The sequence below is a fragment of the Neodiprion virginianus genome, chromosome 3 (assembly GCF_021901495.1).
Source record: "Neodiprion virginianus isolate iyNeoVirg1 chromosome 3, iyNeoVirg1.1, whole genome shotgun sequence".
Classification (NCBI taxonomy): Eukaryota; Metazoa; Arthropoda; class Insecta; order Hymenoptera; family Diprionidae; genus Neodiprion; species Neodiprion virginianus.
Window position 1 is genome coordinate 19,570,013 of NC_060879.1, and position 18,976 is coordinate 19,588,988.

General features: G+C 35.9%; 1 protein-coding gene across 3 annotated transcripts in view; it reads left to right on the plus strand.

Annotated features, from left to right (window-relative positions):
* The first annotated feature begins 749 nt into the window (after positions 1-749).
* LOC124300189 (nucleolin-like) overlaps positions 750-18,976 on the plus strand; it is a 46,821-nt gene continuing 28,594 nt past the window's right edge. Inside the window, exons 1-2 of one of the 3 annotated variants that reach the window (XM_046753959.1) lie at positions 750-2,117; positions 2,151-2,433. In XM_046753959.1, coding sequence (XP_046609915.1) covers positions 1,152-2,117; positions 2,151-2,433 — 1,249 coding nt within the window. In that variant the 5' untranslated portion in view covers positions 750-1,151. Of the gene's footprint in view, positions 2,434-18,976 lie in introns of all 3 variants that reach the window. The other 2 variants (XM_046753960.1, XM_046753958.1) reach the window with 2 other exon arrangements.

Genomic DNA, 18,976 nt, shown 5'->3' on the forward strand with positions numbered 1-18,976 from the left:
GAACGACACCTCAACCATATTTTTAGAAGAATTCTAACGGAAAATCGTAAAAAAGGTGCTCGTTGACTAAAGACTGTATCGCTGGAGTCTGCAGACACGGTTCCCAAAAATCCTGCAAGGATTTTCTGAAAAGCATTACATTTTCTATATCATTTTAACTTTCCTCTGATCAAATTAAGTATAACCAAAGTCATTCATACATTCTTTTTTCATAAACTTGAGATATTAAAAAAAAGGAAAATAAAATTTTTCAGCCAAATATCGCTTTTTCGCATTTTCGATAACATTACCGTAACTACAGAATAAATTTTGAAAAATCCGGCTTACTCCCAGATTCGTTCCAAAGACGACTCAAATCGTAAGGGCAATAACACGATCGGTGAGTCACCTCATTATCCTGAAAATTTCGTTAATACGACGACGAATGACAAAACTACTCTGCAGCAATAAATCGGTACTTTGTATCCGAACCATTTTACTCGTTAGACCTACATACTCAACGGATGCACCCAGGTAGGTGAACCCTGGATTAACGGTAAACAGGGTGAGCAGGGCTAATCGCAAGGTTCGAGGGCTCAAGTGGGACTGCAAGGCAGCGCGTGGGAGAATCTGACCAATGGCGCGTCGCGATTTCGAAAGTTTCAAAGCCGTGATCCGCAGGAGTGGGGAGAAGTGCCGGCGAGTGGGGATGACAGCAGAGTGGAGCACATGTGGGGCAATGTGGGGTGACCTGACGATCCGGACGCACGAGAGTCAGTCTTCGCCAGCACTCGGTAGAGTCAGGTCGCTCGGTCTTCACCGAAGTAATCTGGCGTGCTCGCGTGCGGGAGATTCTAAGTTCCGAGGTCTATAGTGAGAATTAGCTCGGTAACGGTGTTGTTTTTAGTGTTACGTTTATTTTTTGGTGTTTTCTTTTAAATATCCTCCATCGTCGATTTCGTTGCCCAGTTTCGACGATCCTTCGTTTCGTTTGAGATACATGCCATAGACACTTTATACGTACAGTGCGCAAGTTCGGTTTATTATTTCAAACGTCATACTGCAGAGTGAGAGAGAGATATAAAAGTGGTCTTCTGAATTATTACCGACAATTTGGCGATTTTGTAGTAGTGTTTGTCAATTACCCGTCGAGCAAAGACTTTCAGGTAAAGATGAATACTGACAAACCGAAAAGTGAAACCGGAACTGAACCTGAGACCGATCCGGCGGTTGTACAAAACACAAATGAAGAGTCCATGGATACCGACGATATAAACTTCGCGGCCCATTGCTTACTCTCCATGTCTCAGGCTAGAGATTACAGCTTGTCCGGAGCAAGGACATCCGCGACACCCTTCATGGAACCACCACCCCGTTTCGATGGAACCACCACACCGAAGAACTTGATGATGGTGACGAACGTGAAACCGGCTGTGATAGTAGAGCCGGTACCGGGTGCGGCAAATTTTCCGGGTCTACCGGAAGACCAGGCGACGACGCCCCCCGAGGTCTTTTCAAGTTCCCTCTTCATGGTGGCCAGGATACTAACCGACCTAACTAAGATAAAACAGGAGCCGGTCCCCGAGGTCCCGCCCGTCGTTACCGATCAAAGCGTCTCTGAAACCGACTCAGAGCTCATGTATTCAACCGATATGGATGCCGATAGTGAGCCGGAACCGGAAGACGAGGATCTCTACGAGGAATCCGATTTCGAGCTCAACGATGTCTCGGACATAGAGGCCGAAGAGGAATCCGACCTCGATTTTGACGAAAATGCGAACGACGGGGAGGACGAGGACGAACTTGACGGCGATGACGAGAACGAAAACAATTACGACTACGAAAACGCCAACCAACCGCAGGTAGATATCGACGAGGATGAGGGATTAGACGTGGGCGCGGACGAAACGTTTGAGGATGAGGAGGATGAGGAGGACGATGACGATGATGATGATGATGATGACGATGATGGTGACGACGACGACGACGACAATGTGAACGAGGAGAAGGAAATGCAGATGCAGGACGAGGAAGAGGATGAGGAGGAGGAGGATGAAAACGAGCCGGTGCTGCATCGGCGAAAATGCCCCAGGCTCGACATAAAGTACGAACCGCAATATAAAGGCGAGGAGGAGGAGGTGGAGGAGGAGGACGTCGAGGACGATGACGAGGAGCAGGAGGAGGAGGAGGAGGAGGAGGAGGACGAGGTGGAGTTGGTGGACCCGGTTATGCCGGCAGAGGAATCGCCCAAGCCATCAACATCCGGCGGGCAGTCAACGGGGTCAGGAGAGAACTCGAACTCGAGCAACGATGACGTGAACACAGCCAGGATAAACCCTGCGCCCAGATCTTCTCATAATCCTGCACGAAAGTCACACCATTGTCCGTACTTAGGATGCAACAAGGTTTACGGAAAGAGTTCGCATCTCAAGGCTCATCTCCGCACTCATACCGGTTCGTAAATCACGATGATATTTTAAAACGCTTACAACTAGTCGATAGTTTTTTGTTTTTTGTTTTTTTCGTTTAGTCACGCTTTTTTTATTCGTTAACGTTGTGCACGTGTTGCATGCAAACATGCAATTTTTTTCATTTTTAATCTAGAGTTTAGTTTTATTTAAATCATGTTGATGTTGGCAACGTTATCGCAACTATTCATGCTAGGGAAAAACCGTCATATCGTAATATTTTAAATTATTTTGAAATTCATTAGCATGGAACAATACGAGATATATTCGTCGTATTTTAAATTCTTGGTTTATCGAAAATAAATATGTAGTGTTTTTCCCACGATGATTGTTTTTTTTTACAATAACGTTGCTAACTTCAACCATTTCGATGTTTTCCACGTATTGTTATTTAGAACACGTTGACTTTGATATTTTAGTCTTGATTTAGCGTTTGTTATTTGACGCGTATTTAAACTCGGCATTTGATCACATTCGTCGTACGCGCGGTCAAAGATTATAATTCACAAGTGGTACACAAATGTTCTCTGAGAACGTAAACAACACCAGTTCAAGTATCGTCGAACTACTCCAACACTTGTTGATTCGGATTTTATTATTGAATTCAGTTACTGAAAACATAAAATATTTTTACAATGATAATAATAATTATAATTATTATAATAATGACGACAGTGAGAATAATGGCAATAATGATTCCGCAACTCCACGGATCAAAAAAAATATTTAAAAGATAAATACCAAAAAAAATTACCAAAAACAAAATTTAAAAAAAAAAATTACAATGATTGAAGTAGTAGTAGTAGTATTAATAATAATAATAATAATAATAATAATAACAATAATAATAATAATAATAATAATAATAATAATGATAATGATAATGATAATAATAATAGTGGCAATGACAATAAGGACTCCGCAACTCCACGGATCAAAAAAAATATTTAAAAGATAAATACAAAAAAAAATTACCAAAAACAAAATTTAAAAAAAAAAATTACAATGATTGAAGTAGTAGTAGTAGTAGTAATAATAATAATAACAATAATAATGATAATGATAATGATAATAATAATAGTGACAATGACAATAAGGACTCCGCAACTCCACGGTTCAAAAATAAAAAATTAAAAAAATTAAAGCACAAAAAAACTTGATTAAAAATTAAAAACAAAAAAAAAAATTAAATAATAATAAAATTAAAAAAATAATTTTTTTTTCTATATTACAATAATGATAATATTAGAATAATAGCGATAATGATAATGTTAACGATAATTTGATCGTTGTTAGTATAATTCGATTTAAGTAAGCAGAGGACGATATCTGCTGATACTTGGTACGGTTACATTTAGTTAGGCTAATTCAATCGCAATTTCTTTGACGAGGCTAAAGCTAGCAGCCAAACGTGTTAAACTTTTTGGAAATAGATAAAACGCAGTTAAGTTTTATCCGAATAATTCTATAGAAGTGTCTGGGATTCGAGGTATTTACAAAATTTTGATTTTTCGACATCATCGCCTTATGCGAATGAATGTTAGAACGATTGGCTGCCAGCTTCAGTCTCGTATTTCTCTGAATCAATATATGTATTTTATAGGTTAGAGTGACACGCCACAAATTAGTGCACGAATATAGGTATAAGACTGACTGCTATTAGAACAATTTTTTCTCGATCTTTAATTAATGCAACTACGGTTGCATCTCTTAATCATATATCATAATGTACATATATACATAATCATATAATAATCATACATAATCATATAATACAGTAATTTCAACCACGTTAAAAATACCTATGATGAATTCAGATGAAGCAAATTTTTCATTGTAATATTCTTGGTATCATAATTTTCTCTTGACTTTTCGATAATGCAACTTTTGGTTGCACATGTTTACTTAATCATTAGTACGTAATCATATAATATCGTACATCCACAATCATATAATACATTATTTCTAACCACGTTAAAAATACCTACGATGAATTCAGATGAAGCAAATTCTTCATTGTAATATTCTTGGTATCATAATTTTCTCTTGACTTTTCGATAATGCAACTTTTGGTTGCACATGTTTACTTAATCATTAGTACGTAATCATATAATATCGTACATCCACAATCATATAATACATTACTTCTAACCACGTTAAAATTACCTACGATGAATTCAGATGAAGCAAATTTTTCATTGTAATATTCTTGGTAAGGTAATTTTCTCTTGACTCTTCTATAATGCAACTATCGATTGTACCTGTTTACTTAATCATATAATATCATTAGCACATAATCATGTAATATCGTACATACATAATCATATAATACAATATTTCTAACCACGTTAAAAATACCTATGATGAATTCAAATCGAGGAAGTTTTTCATTGAAATTGTATGATTTTTACGTACAACGGTACAATCTATTTCTTGCCTCAATGGAAATAATTTTGGTGAATAACTGAGGCCAATAAAGGTTTATATATATTACACATGACACGCAAGCGAGTAGCCGTTAAGCCACGATAAAAGTCCTTCACCTCTCAGGCACTAAGTTTCTTCCACCTTTCTTTCGCGTGGCCGTATCACTCGGACCATCGCTATATAAGCACATGTGTAAGATATAGGCATAAATGTACGTAGGCAGGTACGTCACGAGACTCAACATTTAAACGCCCACGTGATATTTACTCGAGCTTATAACACGGGGTGTGATGTAGGTGGACAGCTGATTCAACGATCACGTACAACTCTTTACTGCTGATCCAACCGCACACCGTGTTTACCGTGGAAATTTTTTCAAACTCAAAGCCCAATTTGTTAAAATTGAAAAAAAACCTGCGTAAACACTGTGTAGAAATTTTACTCCTCTTTAACCGTGAATCACCTAAACACCATCTTTAATCTTTAATACCGAATTGTTTGAAACTTTTATTTTACAACTGTGTAGCTACTTGCAAATATTAAACTGACTTTCCGAATACCAGAATATCTAACGATAAGACAAGATAGCGACTAAAGATAAAGATGAACTGACATTAAGCGACGTTACTGTAATACCGCATGTTTAGGATAATTCATTGATTCACACCTTGAGGATTGTACGTTAATCAATAAAACCCATGAAAAAAATATATGTTGAAAACCCAACCCCCCCCCCCCCTGAATGTCGTACTTGAATTGCATATCAATGATTTTACCATATTTTGTTACGTTGACACTGCTAACTTCAGCGTGGTGTTAAATGCGATATCGAGATTGATAACGTTTAATGTAAACTCTAGCAAAAGTACTTCGTGTTTTCAAAACTTAGCAATTTCGAAGTGAATAAAAAATATTTCGTTAGACTAGCGTAACTAACTTCAGCCTCATTTTATTACGGTTCACAGTGTTTTAAAATCTCTCAAGAGTTTCGAAGGAACAGAAAAACATTACGTTACGTTACCAAATTTTCAGCTTCGCAATTTCGGTCAAAACCTTACGAATAAACAAATTTTAAATTCGCAAAGTTAACCTAACGGAACGTTAAAGCAAAAATCACTATTTTGTAGCTTCAGAATAATTTTGCAAAAGTTGTATTTTCAAAAATACGAGTTTTTGGTTACTCTGACAATTATCTACCGAATTCCGCCTAATCCCAAAGTTGCAAAACAACGAGTTTTCGTCAAAATCCGTAGTCACACTTGTGTTTCGATTTTACAACCTCACAGATTTGCTCGAACATTAAGCTTCACGCTGTGCACATCCACCAACGTGTAGTTGTTCTATTTAAACATTCGTCCTGCGTAAAAATAGTCGCGCTCTCCTAGCTCGTTGTCTATTCACTTGTCCGCCTCTCCTCTTCGTGGTTCTTCAATTACACGCGTTCGAAAAATCTCTGCAACTCCTCTCACGCGGTTTTCGTACCGAAGGATAGCTTTTTATATCCTCGTAAAGCGCGCGGGCCATTGTTGAAAATTATCGACGGATACTCAGGCGCTCGTCGACGAAAAAACAAATCTCGAAATCGCTTTCACAGAAAACGTTGATTGGCTCATCGCGTAACATCGTTCTTAATTGAATTGTGCCACAGTCGCCTGGGGATTCGGCGCTGTTTCATCTCGACTTTGTTTGACAGTGCTTATGTTACACGCATTTTTTGCTCACTCACGTTCTTGAACGAACGCCTACAACGGAAAGTACACTACTTTGACCTTGTTACGTTCCACGTGAATGCCCGTGGACTTTTGATGGTCAAGGTCACACGGTGCAGATATCCTCGGGTCGCTTGAAGACCTTCGTGAAAGATGTTTCGAAAAACTTTATAAATTTTTTTTTTAAACTTGGGGGAAAACGTAGCAAGGACAAAAAAAAACAATTCAAAGCTTATCGTACCGTGACCTTTTTTTTATCAATGTCTCGTCACGCTCTTATATTTTTATTGAAATCTCGAAGAGAGGATTGAACGGAGATGCGAGCAAAGTAGGACGCGAGAGGTTGGCTGACAGAAAAATCTATACTTTTTATTAAATTTTTTACCGGATGGTCGTATTAAAAATATAGAAACAGAAAATATTTGAGTTATAAACAAAGGCTTATCGTTAGGTATCGGTGCTTAGTCTCGAGTTCACTCGTATTAAAAGAGTCCATTTTCTACAGATTCATTGCAAAAGATTCTATTTTATTTTCGGTAGTGAATTTAACATTGTCAATTGTTGATCGTGACCAATATCGATGCAATGTTGTAGAATTAAATATTCAACGATGCCAACGTCTTAAAAAAAAAGGATAGAATTTGTAACAAATACTCTTTCGAATAAAACAAGCTACCGTAGATTCAAATCGAACGAATCGATATCTAGTCTTTTGTTTGTAGCTCCGGTGTTTTTGACTTTTTTATTTTTAGAGAAACGTAAACTTGCAGATATAGTAATTTTATAAAGACTCGTCGTGCGAATATTTTGTAATTGAAATTGATAAAAAGTAGAATCGACTTTTGGCGAACGAAGTTCTTTAAAGAGACGTGTCATTGAAACCTTAACGCGATTATATTCTAATGGAATTTTTTTTACCCTCGTTTACTCGCAATCAACGTAAATATTCAAATTTCTAAGCTGCTTGCATCAATTAGAATTTTACATTTCTTCTGACGTAAAACAGGGTATTGTTCGTTATTAAGGGATTGCCCTTTTTTGCATATAACTCAGAACGGACAGACTGTGACTTACAGCAGGTTTATTTAAAGAAATAACCAAAAGTAAAACGATATTTAGTCGATGAGGCAACTCCAATTTCTAGGAGTGTCATATTTTCATCTAAAATTAGCTCTGTCTATCTAGCTCTCTTCGTTGAAAGAATCATCTTGGTTAATGCTCACGACAGCTAAAGAATACATTTTTTTTAGAAACTCTTCATTATGTAACCTGTAACTTAGAGGAATGCTAATTATATATCAACCTCGTATTAAATAGAACAGTTCACAGTTGTAATAGAAAAAATTTTACACCTCACTTTCAGAAAAGACTTACATGATGGCTTTTTTTGTATTGCCTTTTCTCCCTCGATAGAAGTTAGCATCCCTCTACTTATCGTTAAGCAAAAGTTTCTCTAAGATTTTCAACTAAGATTACACCCACGCTGAATTGTCATGTGACTATCGTAACAAACTATTTTCATGCATGTTTTCTTAATTTAGCAAAATTTGATACGAAATGTATAATGAATTTAAATTAAATATATTCTTATCGTCTATGAACTTTACGCTATAAAACTCATACTGCTCTACTAAAATGGAAAATACAGAACATAAATAGGAAATAGCGGATATCAAGAGGGAGAAAAAAGAAGAAGAAGAACGAGAAGAAGAAAAAGAAAAAAAAATATATATGCGTATAAGAAAAAAAAAAATCCAAAAAAAAAGAAAAAGAAAGAAAAAAAAATCCAAGAAAAGAAAAAGAAAGAAAAAAAAATCAAAAAAAGAAAGAAAAAGAAAGAAAAAAAAAATCAAAAAAAAAAAACGTGAAACGAGGCATGAGTGCTTCTGATCTAATTGAGAGAAATTTTCACGCTGTCTAGATAATTTTACAGTTTTCGCCTAAAGGTATCTACAGAAGATGACTTCCGAATAGAAGTAGACAACGAGTTCCACAGAGAAGCAGACACCAGAAACGGCGTCTGTCCGCTGAAGGTAGCCATCCAAGCGTACTCTAGTACGGACCAAAATGTTTGGATTTTTGGACGACAAATACGAAGAGACGTCAAATACCGTAAGAAGAGAATCAAGGGTAAGCTGTCGTTTGAGATCCGGACCCGCTGTCGGATCGCAATAAACTAAAGAAGAGCAATCAAACTGAGGTATACAATTAGTGAATTTACCAGCAAAGAGCGCAAACGAGGAGGTACAAATTCTTTCTTGGAACCTACCGTGCACTCTTCAGAGAAATTGATTTGATTGATTGATTGTGCACCCTGAGGCAAATTACAAAGCTATGGAATAACTAAAAATAAGTCGGTAATTAGGTTTAGAATAATAAGTAGAAAAGAAATATAACATAGTGAAAAAAAAAAAGAAAAAAAACAAAATAATATAAAATAAGTAACCTAATAATAAAAATAAAAATGAATTAGAAATAAAGATCTGAAGATATACTTGAGAAATATTGAGTAATTAGTACTAATAATACAAAATAATTAAATGATACCAATATTATGAGAGAAAGAGAGAGAGATGATCCGACGATTTGAATAAATATTAAATCTGCAATACGAGAAGAACAAATGACGACGATGCTAATAATTCGATAACCAACCGCGAATAAATTGACATAAAATTTTTTTTATTTTTTAATTTTTAATATCGTTAAAAACTTTTATCTACGACGGAAACGAGATATTCCGCACGCGGCGATTGTTTTCGGGACCTCGCGTCGTTTGTTTTATCGCTAGCGCGAGTGCGGCGATCACACGTATAACCAAATACCGCGCGCGTAGAAGCGGTCAAGTTTTGAATGCGCATGCGCGTCACATGGCCCGTGTAAACTTGGAAACTCGTGATTCCAGCTGCCCACATGTTTCACATCCGCCACATGTTTACGCCCGAAGCACGCGGTGGTCGCCCTGCCTCATTTCGCATCGCGGGAATTTCAATGTACGAATCTGTTGCCGCCCTATTTCATCCAGCCTACGTGTGAAATAGAATGGTAGAATTTATTGCATCGGTGGATTATAACCTAAAAGTGGTTCTCTTCTATCGCGCGCGCGTTAACATTTATTCCTAGGATATTTTATCGCCCACGATCGTCAAATGAAACATCTCACCTCGAAGAAGCTTTACTGTAATTAATTGTACATAAAAAAAAAAAAAAAAAATGCTCGGTTCTCGTTTTAAAAACAAAATGGCGCGATTTGTTTTTTCACGTCTTCGGTCATACGTCGCTGTTTTCTCTCCAACATTGTCAAAAATTATTGTGTATTGTTTTTGTTATAAACGTTAATTTGTTTGTATACATTCTTTCCGTGATAAGAATTACGCCGAAATTTTTTGTTGCAAAAGTATATCTTTGTCTCACAACCGTTGCATTGCGAAAGGCTTTTGGAATTTTTAAACTAATCGTATGAGTTTAAAAAAAAACGTTCCGCCATTAAAGCAAAGATTTTTTAAATATAAGATGTCTGTCAAATAGTAATTGGGTTGATCGAAAACAGTGTTGCTTTCGCTCTAAAAGGCGATAAGCAAAACTCGGCAATATTCTCTGATATTATCGTGTCTGAAAATGTTGTATAAAAATCTGCATAAATAACAAGAACGAAAAGTCCTGTAAATAGAAAATATTTGTGATAAAAATTTATTCCCGATTATCGAACGTAAATTAATCTCAGATTGAAATTCCATAACATAACTACGGCAACTTAAAAGTGGCAAAACAATTATCACCAATAACCGTGTCTGCGAAGATCTCAACAGTTTTCTTGAAAGTCTTCGGTTTTAACACGAATCGAAGAGTTTCCTTTAAAAAATGTAATATCCGAAGAAAAACTCTGTGTTTTGAAATAAGAAATGTTTTGTGGGTGAAATTTTTTCCCGTACACACGCAAAGAAGAGTCGCTGCAGCCCTGCAAAGTTGACGGTACATCGAGGCAGCAGCCGGGTGGATGGATGGAACTAGCAGGATCGATGATGGTAGGCCTCGGAAATCCTGGCAGGCTCTGCTCCGCCGCCTGTGGAACGTACGGCGTGGAAATCAGGGACTGCAACGTTTGGAAAGCCCTCCGTTTTTCCTGCACGGTGTCCTGAATGAACGCAGCGCAACAGCCGTGCGCAAGAAGCAGGTGCACAATAAGCAGATGACGAGAACCGCTGCTTTGTGGATAAAACTCGAAGCCCGCCGAGCCGCAGCATCCGTCCTGCAATAAAAACGCTCTCGTACAAGGAATTGTTTATGTATAGCGGTAAAACACGAGGTTCAGGATCGTAACTTTGATGCACTGATTGTGAGAGAAATTTTTAGTTTTGGTTACCGCTCGGTCCTACAACTATTTTCATTTTTTACCACAATTGAAAAATATAGTTCTTATTAGTTGACAACAATAATTATTGTTCTGACCAGTCTATTTATCGAATCGAATATAATTTATTGAGAAAAATTTTACCAGTACTGTACTTTAAGCGCTATTGCGATTGATATCCGGTGGAATGATCCTTTAACGCCGATGCTAAGAATTGGCTTAATGTATTGATTACGGAGTAATAAATGTTGATTACATTGTTATACAACATATGCAAAATATCTATGACAGTATAGAATTTATTACGCGTGAGTTGCTGACGATAATTGAAAATATCATAAAAAAAAAAAAATTAGAAATCGAAGTTCAATTAAATTGAACGAGAGATATTGTATCTTGTGGTGAACATTTTTCATTGCCAACTGTGTATAAATCGTCTGACGATAAAATTCTACGCAGTTTATACGTACATAGAATAGTAAATAAAAAATCTCCCAAGTGTTGATTTTGTTAATTCTTTATTTCCTTCTGTATTACGACCCAGGCGTGTAGTATATCAGGTTTTGGTAGTGAAGCATGATTTGTAAAAAAAAAAGAAGTAAAAAAAGAGCCTCCCTCGCACGAGGTTTTCCCTCCCACAATTCGTTTGAAAATTATAAAAAGAGCGCCGATGAGCTCAGCGTGTATAAAGTGGCCCAGTTGAAAACGAGAGCCTCGTAAATACGACATATGTATACATATATGTACTGAGGATAATACTATAACTGGCTTAGCTACGTTGACGTGGGGTGCTGGATGCGACGAGAGAGAGAGAGAGAGAGAGAGGGAGAGAGGAAGAGAGTCGAAATCGATTATAGGACCACACCCACGTTTGGTGCCGACCTGCGACGACTTTACCCTTCATTCGATTCAACCTCGACGTATTTACCGTATGCATGTGCGAATGCGCGCAAATACGACTTGCAGCAGTCGCATGCAGCGTTTACTTACAGTAATTTTCATTAATGCCTTCGGCTTCCGGCTAACTTGTTTTCGTTCCGAAACGAAACGCGAGTTCGATTCTATACGAATTATGCGACAATGACTGACGATGCAGCCGACGACGTGAGAGATTGTGAGTCATTGTCACATAATTCGTATAGAATCGAACTCGCATTATGTTTCGGAACGGAAAAAAAGTTGGCCGGAAACCGAAGGTTTTTATGAACATTAATATATTTTGCTCTTTGCACTACACACAGATTTACCTTGATAAATTTTTTTGCGAAAATTGTATCGGTACAAAAATGCAAGTGATTTTTTTCATCTGCGATGTCGTCGACGTTCAATTGTCGCGTGGCGTAGAATACTTGACGCCATTATACTTGTGTATGAATTGACACGAATCGAACCCAAAATCTTTATAGATTAATATACTTGACTTTCGGAAAATTTTTAATTACCGTTCCAAGAATTGGAGAAAATTAGCAATTGATTTTCCGCTTTTCTTACATTTATCGTCGTTATTTTACTCTTGCGTGTCATGTGTATTCAGTCGCGGACGATCGAAAAGATTCGAACGGACAATTTATCGTGAACAAAGTTTCGTGACAAGCATCGCGATTATAATTCGGTAAATCATTGCGCTGCGCTGAGTTTAGAGCTTCGGTTATTACACACAAGTCAAGGCCGATCAGGTCATGTGTAACCTCAATTATTCACTATCTCACACACGCTACACGCAAACACAAGGTGAATGTATAGAGGTTTGAAAAAAGAGAAAAACGTTTATCGCTTCGTTGCAAAACTGGTGTGAGCTTTACATATCCTGAAGTTCGGCGCTCGGGCGAAGCTTTTAAAATCAATGCAAAACCCGATTGCCGCAGTGTCTGATCAATGCGATTTTTTCGAGAGGTTCAAAATATTATACACAGAATTATAGAGAACGATAAGTGACGAAATATTGTTATTAGTCACTAGATAATGAGAATGGGAAGAATAATAATTGGAGAATATAGTGGATAGCAGCATCAAATTCGATACCCTGAAAAAATATTAATCGTTCGTGATTCTGTTTCAAAAAAATAAAAAAAAACAACTTGGTCTTATTTGCCTCGATAAGACTTCGTTTGATTGTGAAAGAAAGATATATGTCATTATTTCCAGAAAGTGAGGTAAATAATTTCTTCCTGGAATCTTATATCAGAGTTTTATCGATTTGAATAAAATCATTTCAAAGAACTGTGTAATCTACAATATCATTTCTTAGAACCATTGTATAAAGAAATGATATTACAAAATCCGTAAAAAAAAACTTCTTTTCAATTCGATGATGAAGTTATACACCAATTTGTATAGGATATAATCAGGCAGATGTGTAATTTGTTTCTTAGAAAATCGAAGAAACGTATTCCTCATACGAGTGTTTCGGCTTTTTCCTAGAAGACGTGCTTCCATGCTTCTGACTAACGATCCACCTCATTTGGGATACAGATACTTTGACCTTGATTCTGTATTCGATCGAACGTAAGATCAGAGAGCGACTTAGCGTGAGGCATTTTAAGAATCGAGTATTTGAATGAAATCACTGATTTTAATATATATGGATGTATCTTAACACGGGTGACGTCACAAATGTTACAGTTTTCAATCTGTTGTATCAATGGCAATTTTGATTCAATCGAAAAAATAATAAATACAACAAAAATATTTTTTTTCCAATCTACAAGAATATGAAATAAAAAAAAAAAAAATTTCATTCAAATACTCGATTGTCGAGCTGATTTTCGGTCCTGTGCGATCTCACGTCGCGCCGCTTCGAGAAAATATACAACACGTAAAAGCGGCACGCGGATTCTTGTTTATACGTGGTTTCTATTGATTGGGCAACGCCTATTTCGAGCATCTCTGTTGTTTGCCCCGTGCCCAACCTCGTGACGGTTGTTGGAAAGGAGGGTCTTGTGTTTGCGTCTGTGTCTAGGTTGAAACACACCGCTGAACCAATCGAAACCCGGTTTTTTATGCCTCTGCAGTGCACGCTGCAGGTTGCCCGTGCACGAGGCTGAAGTCGATAATTTTATTCCAATGATTAAAGTTTCGGAAAATTCTTATTTCACAGTTGCACGAATGTCTGAAATTCAGTAAATCGTATCAAGGCAAAATGTACTCGTATTTTCAAAATCTTAACTAATTCAAAGTCGATATAAAATTGCAGAACAGCAATGTTTCGTTACCTTAACCAATTTTTACGTACCACTGTTTTAAATTCGGAATTTTGAACAGGTTCCGTTGTACCTTTGGCCGCGATTTTTAATTTACTGTTCAGGTCGGAAAATATCTGACGATTATATCGTTGGACAAAAAATTCGTCTCGTCAAAGATGTGGAGAATTAGATTTACTACGTGTTTAGTCATCGCCAATTTTGTCGAACGGTTGAAAATGGCCGAGTTATTTGACAAAAACAAATTCCTGTATACATTCAAGATGGCGGCCAAAGTTACTACAAAATTTAATCGAATTTTTAGATTCACACTACCAGTGATCGGAAAAAGAATGACGGTAGTATCGAAAAATTGCAATCTCATAATCGTCGATAATTCGTCGGTAATCCATTCGAATCTTTAAAAATTTAACGAGTTACATGATTTTGGATTAACAAAAAAGAAAGTCAAATCAATATAGCTTACTTAATTTTCTTCTCAAGTTCTTAATTAGTGAATTTTCTTTATTATTCAACTTTAACGGACTTAAAAATCCGTTGCTCGTGACGTGAACAGACTCTTATAAACTCCCAACTCACAATTGATTGAATATTGAATTTCGTATTCATTTGCCCAACTGCATGATTGTGTCATATTTTGTCCTTGCTATTTTTTATTTTTTTGTTTGCTACTCCGATATAGATTCTTCAAAATTTCGAAACAATCCGCATATATAAGGAAATATAATCAAGTAGAGAAACGTGATTGAAAATTCGTAATTTTATACAAATATAATATTTCACAAAGTTATATAATTAATATAAGGTGTTTGAAAATATATAAACTGTTTCCACACATTCTAAAACACAATAATGGCAACAACAAAATTCCTCAGGGAAAAAAATCCTCAACTTGGATGTAAATTCCGACCTTCGATTTATTTCTTACGTTAATTTAGCATTATCCATGAGTTAGGGGTACGAATTTACATCCAAGTTGAGGATTTTTTTCACGATGGAAATGATAAACAAAAACGTTTGAAGATTCACGATGAAACCTCGTTACTCGCCAAAATTACTCTCATATATCAGAGTTAGGTGTTTCTATAGCAGAGCTATCGAATCGATTCAGGATATTATTTATTCACCGCCGAATAACTTCTCTCAGCTGCATGCAGCAATTGAGTATTTGAATGAATTTTTTTTTCATTTCATATTCTTGTAGATTGGAAAAAAATATTTTTGACGTATTTTTTATTTTTTCGATTGAATCAAAATTGCCATTAACCTAACAGATTGAAAACTGTAACATTGTGACGTCACCCGTGTTAAGATATATCTCTATATATATATATATATATATATATATATTAAAATCAGTGATATTCAATCACCTATAACATGAAAAATTATCATTTTTAACGAAAAACAAAAAATACGTCCTCGTTATTTTGGCTTCCACTGCATTACGCACGCCGAGAAAATGGAAAAAAAAATTTCATTCAAACACTCAATCATTCGGCGTATAACATTCAACGATAGATAGAAAATATCGTTGCTGATGTTGCGTGACGTATAATCGCTGCAGTGTAAGACTTTTAAAAAAACCCGCGACCGTCTGTCTGATGCATAACATATATTTTTACAACTCCGGTGCATAAATATTTACACCCTGTCCCGCCGCCGCCGCCGCCGCCGCCGCCGCCCGCGACGATCTCGAGGCCGCAATAAAAGCCGAGAAACGTCGGAATAGAATACTCACGATTTGTGATGCAATGCCTACATTATTGTGTATGATGGGAAAAAAATTGCCAAAATTTACCTACACGAATTACGTCAGAATTTGCGTGGAAATTTTTTTTTTCTTTTTTCGCAAGGTCGATAATAACGCTGAATTCGTAAGTGATAATAGCGTGTAATTTTTTTTTTTTTTATTTTCGACTCGTTTCAATCATCAACACGACATTGAAATTTATTTGATAAAGTGTATACATATATATATATATATATATTAGGTGTATAATAATTAATGATAATCGTTTAAAATTCAACTCGATTACCTTCAGTTTCACATTTCAAATACCGATTCTATGCGAATTTTTGATGATTTACAGCGCGTAACTAGCGACTTTTATTCTATTCAATCGTCGGATATTATTGAACGTTCTAAGTTACTGTGCAAAATTAAGCAAAAATCGGAATTTTGTACCTTTGATCTTACGGGTTAATTTAATGCAAACACACTCATATTTCGCGCATTTTCTGAGAATTTGCGATTTTTTAGCTGATAATTACGGCAGCGGTAAAAAAACGATTAAAAATTCCGAAAAACCAGTGCTTTTCTTATGGGAAAAAGTAAGGCTTCTTAGGCGTGGGTATATATGGAGGGAAAATTTTTTAAAAATTGGAACATTTTTTGAAAATTATTTCGAACCAATTTGGGGGGTAAGACCATTAAAATTCGATTTTGCCATTTTTAAGGACAGGTCTAATACATATACACGGTATGCAGAAGAAGGAAGCGAGACTTGTTAAAACATTTTATTTTTATAAACTTACGTGCGATAATTACTTACGCGTCATGAATGTCATTATGGTTATTATTATGTACCAAGTGTCGTGTTATATGCAGATACAATTGACCGCACAGTGTATTCAGCATGTATTATAGGCCTGTGATGTGTACAGATTATAGTAGATGGAAAATTTGTGTACACATATATGTACATATAACTGTGGCTTTTCAATTCCGGCCTAGCTCGGGGCGAGACAGACGGAAAGACACGACGTAGGTGTTTTAAAGAGTTTCTATTCTACCCGTGTTATCAAGTTGCCTACACATGCTATACAAACACAATTGACAAATATTGCTTACATACGTAATTGAAATTATTTTATTTTATTCGCCTTGAAAAAGAAAAAGCTTTTGACTTGATTTAAAGTTCTTATTGGTCGTTCGTTTTATCAAGAATAAAGGAGCACTGAGAGAAATTTTTAGTCCCGGTTTATTAGTATTTTAGGTGTTGCCAGAAAGTCTAGTATCCGTTATTATTCTTTCTCACTGTGATCACAGTTGCTATATTTTCTTGCAACTGTTGCGAAAATTTAATGCTCGTGCAACGATAAATTGACGTTAAAGCCTTATTTAACTAAAAAAGTAGAGTAAACTTCACAAACCGATTTTGCGTTGCAATTACCAAAAAAGGATCGAAAATAACGCAAAATGATTACGCGTACCTCGTTTTTCCTAATTCCAACAATATTCAAACAATTTTTTTAACGATACCTGTTTTATCGAATTCTTCTAGTTACTGTAACAAATTAAATTTTTCTCAGTGAACGTTAGGTTTCATTCGACGATATCGCATTTATAATGTGTATATGAAAACAATTTTTTTGAGCGCGAAACTATAGTATTTGTACTTGTTAAACAATTTCACTGAATCAGAGAATCACAGTGTATATATTATATGCGTATATATATATATATATAAAATTTAATTATATATATTTATATATTTATATTATATATAAAAATATATATATATATTTGAATTACGGGACAAATTGAAAGTAAGAAGGACATGAATCAAAATGGAAATCCGACAAGAATAGAATTTCAATATGTTTTTCTCGCCTGTATTTTCTACGCTTATAATCTATGGAAACAACATGTGTGCGTCTATGTGTGTGCACACGTGGTGTAGGTAACTCGTAGCACAGCGCACGAGTGCGAAGAAAAAGCAAATATGGGGATATCCGTTTCAGATAGCTTATCGCACGACCGCGTCGTTGGTCAGACACACCATTACAAAAAAAAAAAAAAAGATTAAAAAAGGGAGCCAACATTTCCCGGCCGCTCATGCAGAAGTTAAGTAATTTTATACATCACGGATATGTTCCCACATGATTTCAATTCAATAAAGTATATAATAGTACATGGTGTTGTAATATTAGCTTGAACAATTATTAATCGTTAAGAATAAATCGCGTGGACGATTTTTATATCCGGACATTTAACAATTTAACAACCGATGGTTAGATTGCGCAAGTTGGACATATTTAAAATTAATTATATGTTCTTATTTGTGTAGTCATTGTGATAACGATTTAATTGTTCAACTTGAAATTTCTTTTTCCATGCCTTTTTAACGTTTAATTGAATACATTTCGTTGCATTCGGGGTGCGAGTTCATGGTGAATATATATGGTAGATGACGAAACAAATTCAACCCGATAAGTATTAGTTGCGTTTATGTCAGTCGAAATACTATTTTAATCGAATATAAATCAAGGTCACAATTGCGATTGGTTGAAACAGCATCGATTTGTAATTTTATTCACATCGTTAACTTGATTATAAAACGTCAGAATTCGGATGGATTGTTGTCAGTTCGATCAAAAATTTCATGTTGAATTGTCAGAAATATTTAGTGACAAGTACAGAACTTCGGAATAAAAATTGAAGAAATTAAAAAATTCAGAGACATCTCTTTTCCAACTGCTGCTGAATGATTCCGGCAGCTTATCGTTAGTGGTCCTGGGAATGCTGCAATTGCACCGCTTTGATACATTGTCGTATTTGAAAATTGCTTAATTTTTATAAGATCAACGGCGAAATCCGAAGGTACGTGCGGAACGTGGGAGCTATCATTAACATTCTACGCTTGCTTACGTAACGAGCGTTCAGGTTAGAAGTTGATTGTGGGTGGAAATGTAGGCGATAATTACTATCGCGCACAAATCGGAACATGCGAAAAGTAAGGTGTAAAAAGCAAAACGTGAAAAACAGAAATAAAAATCATTATGAAAATTTAGAGAGAAATTTTATAGTCGTTGTTTATTTATGCAGTTTTTAACTAT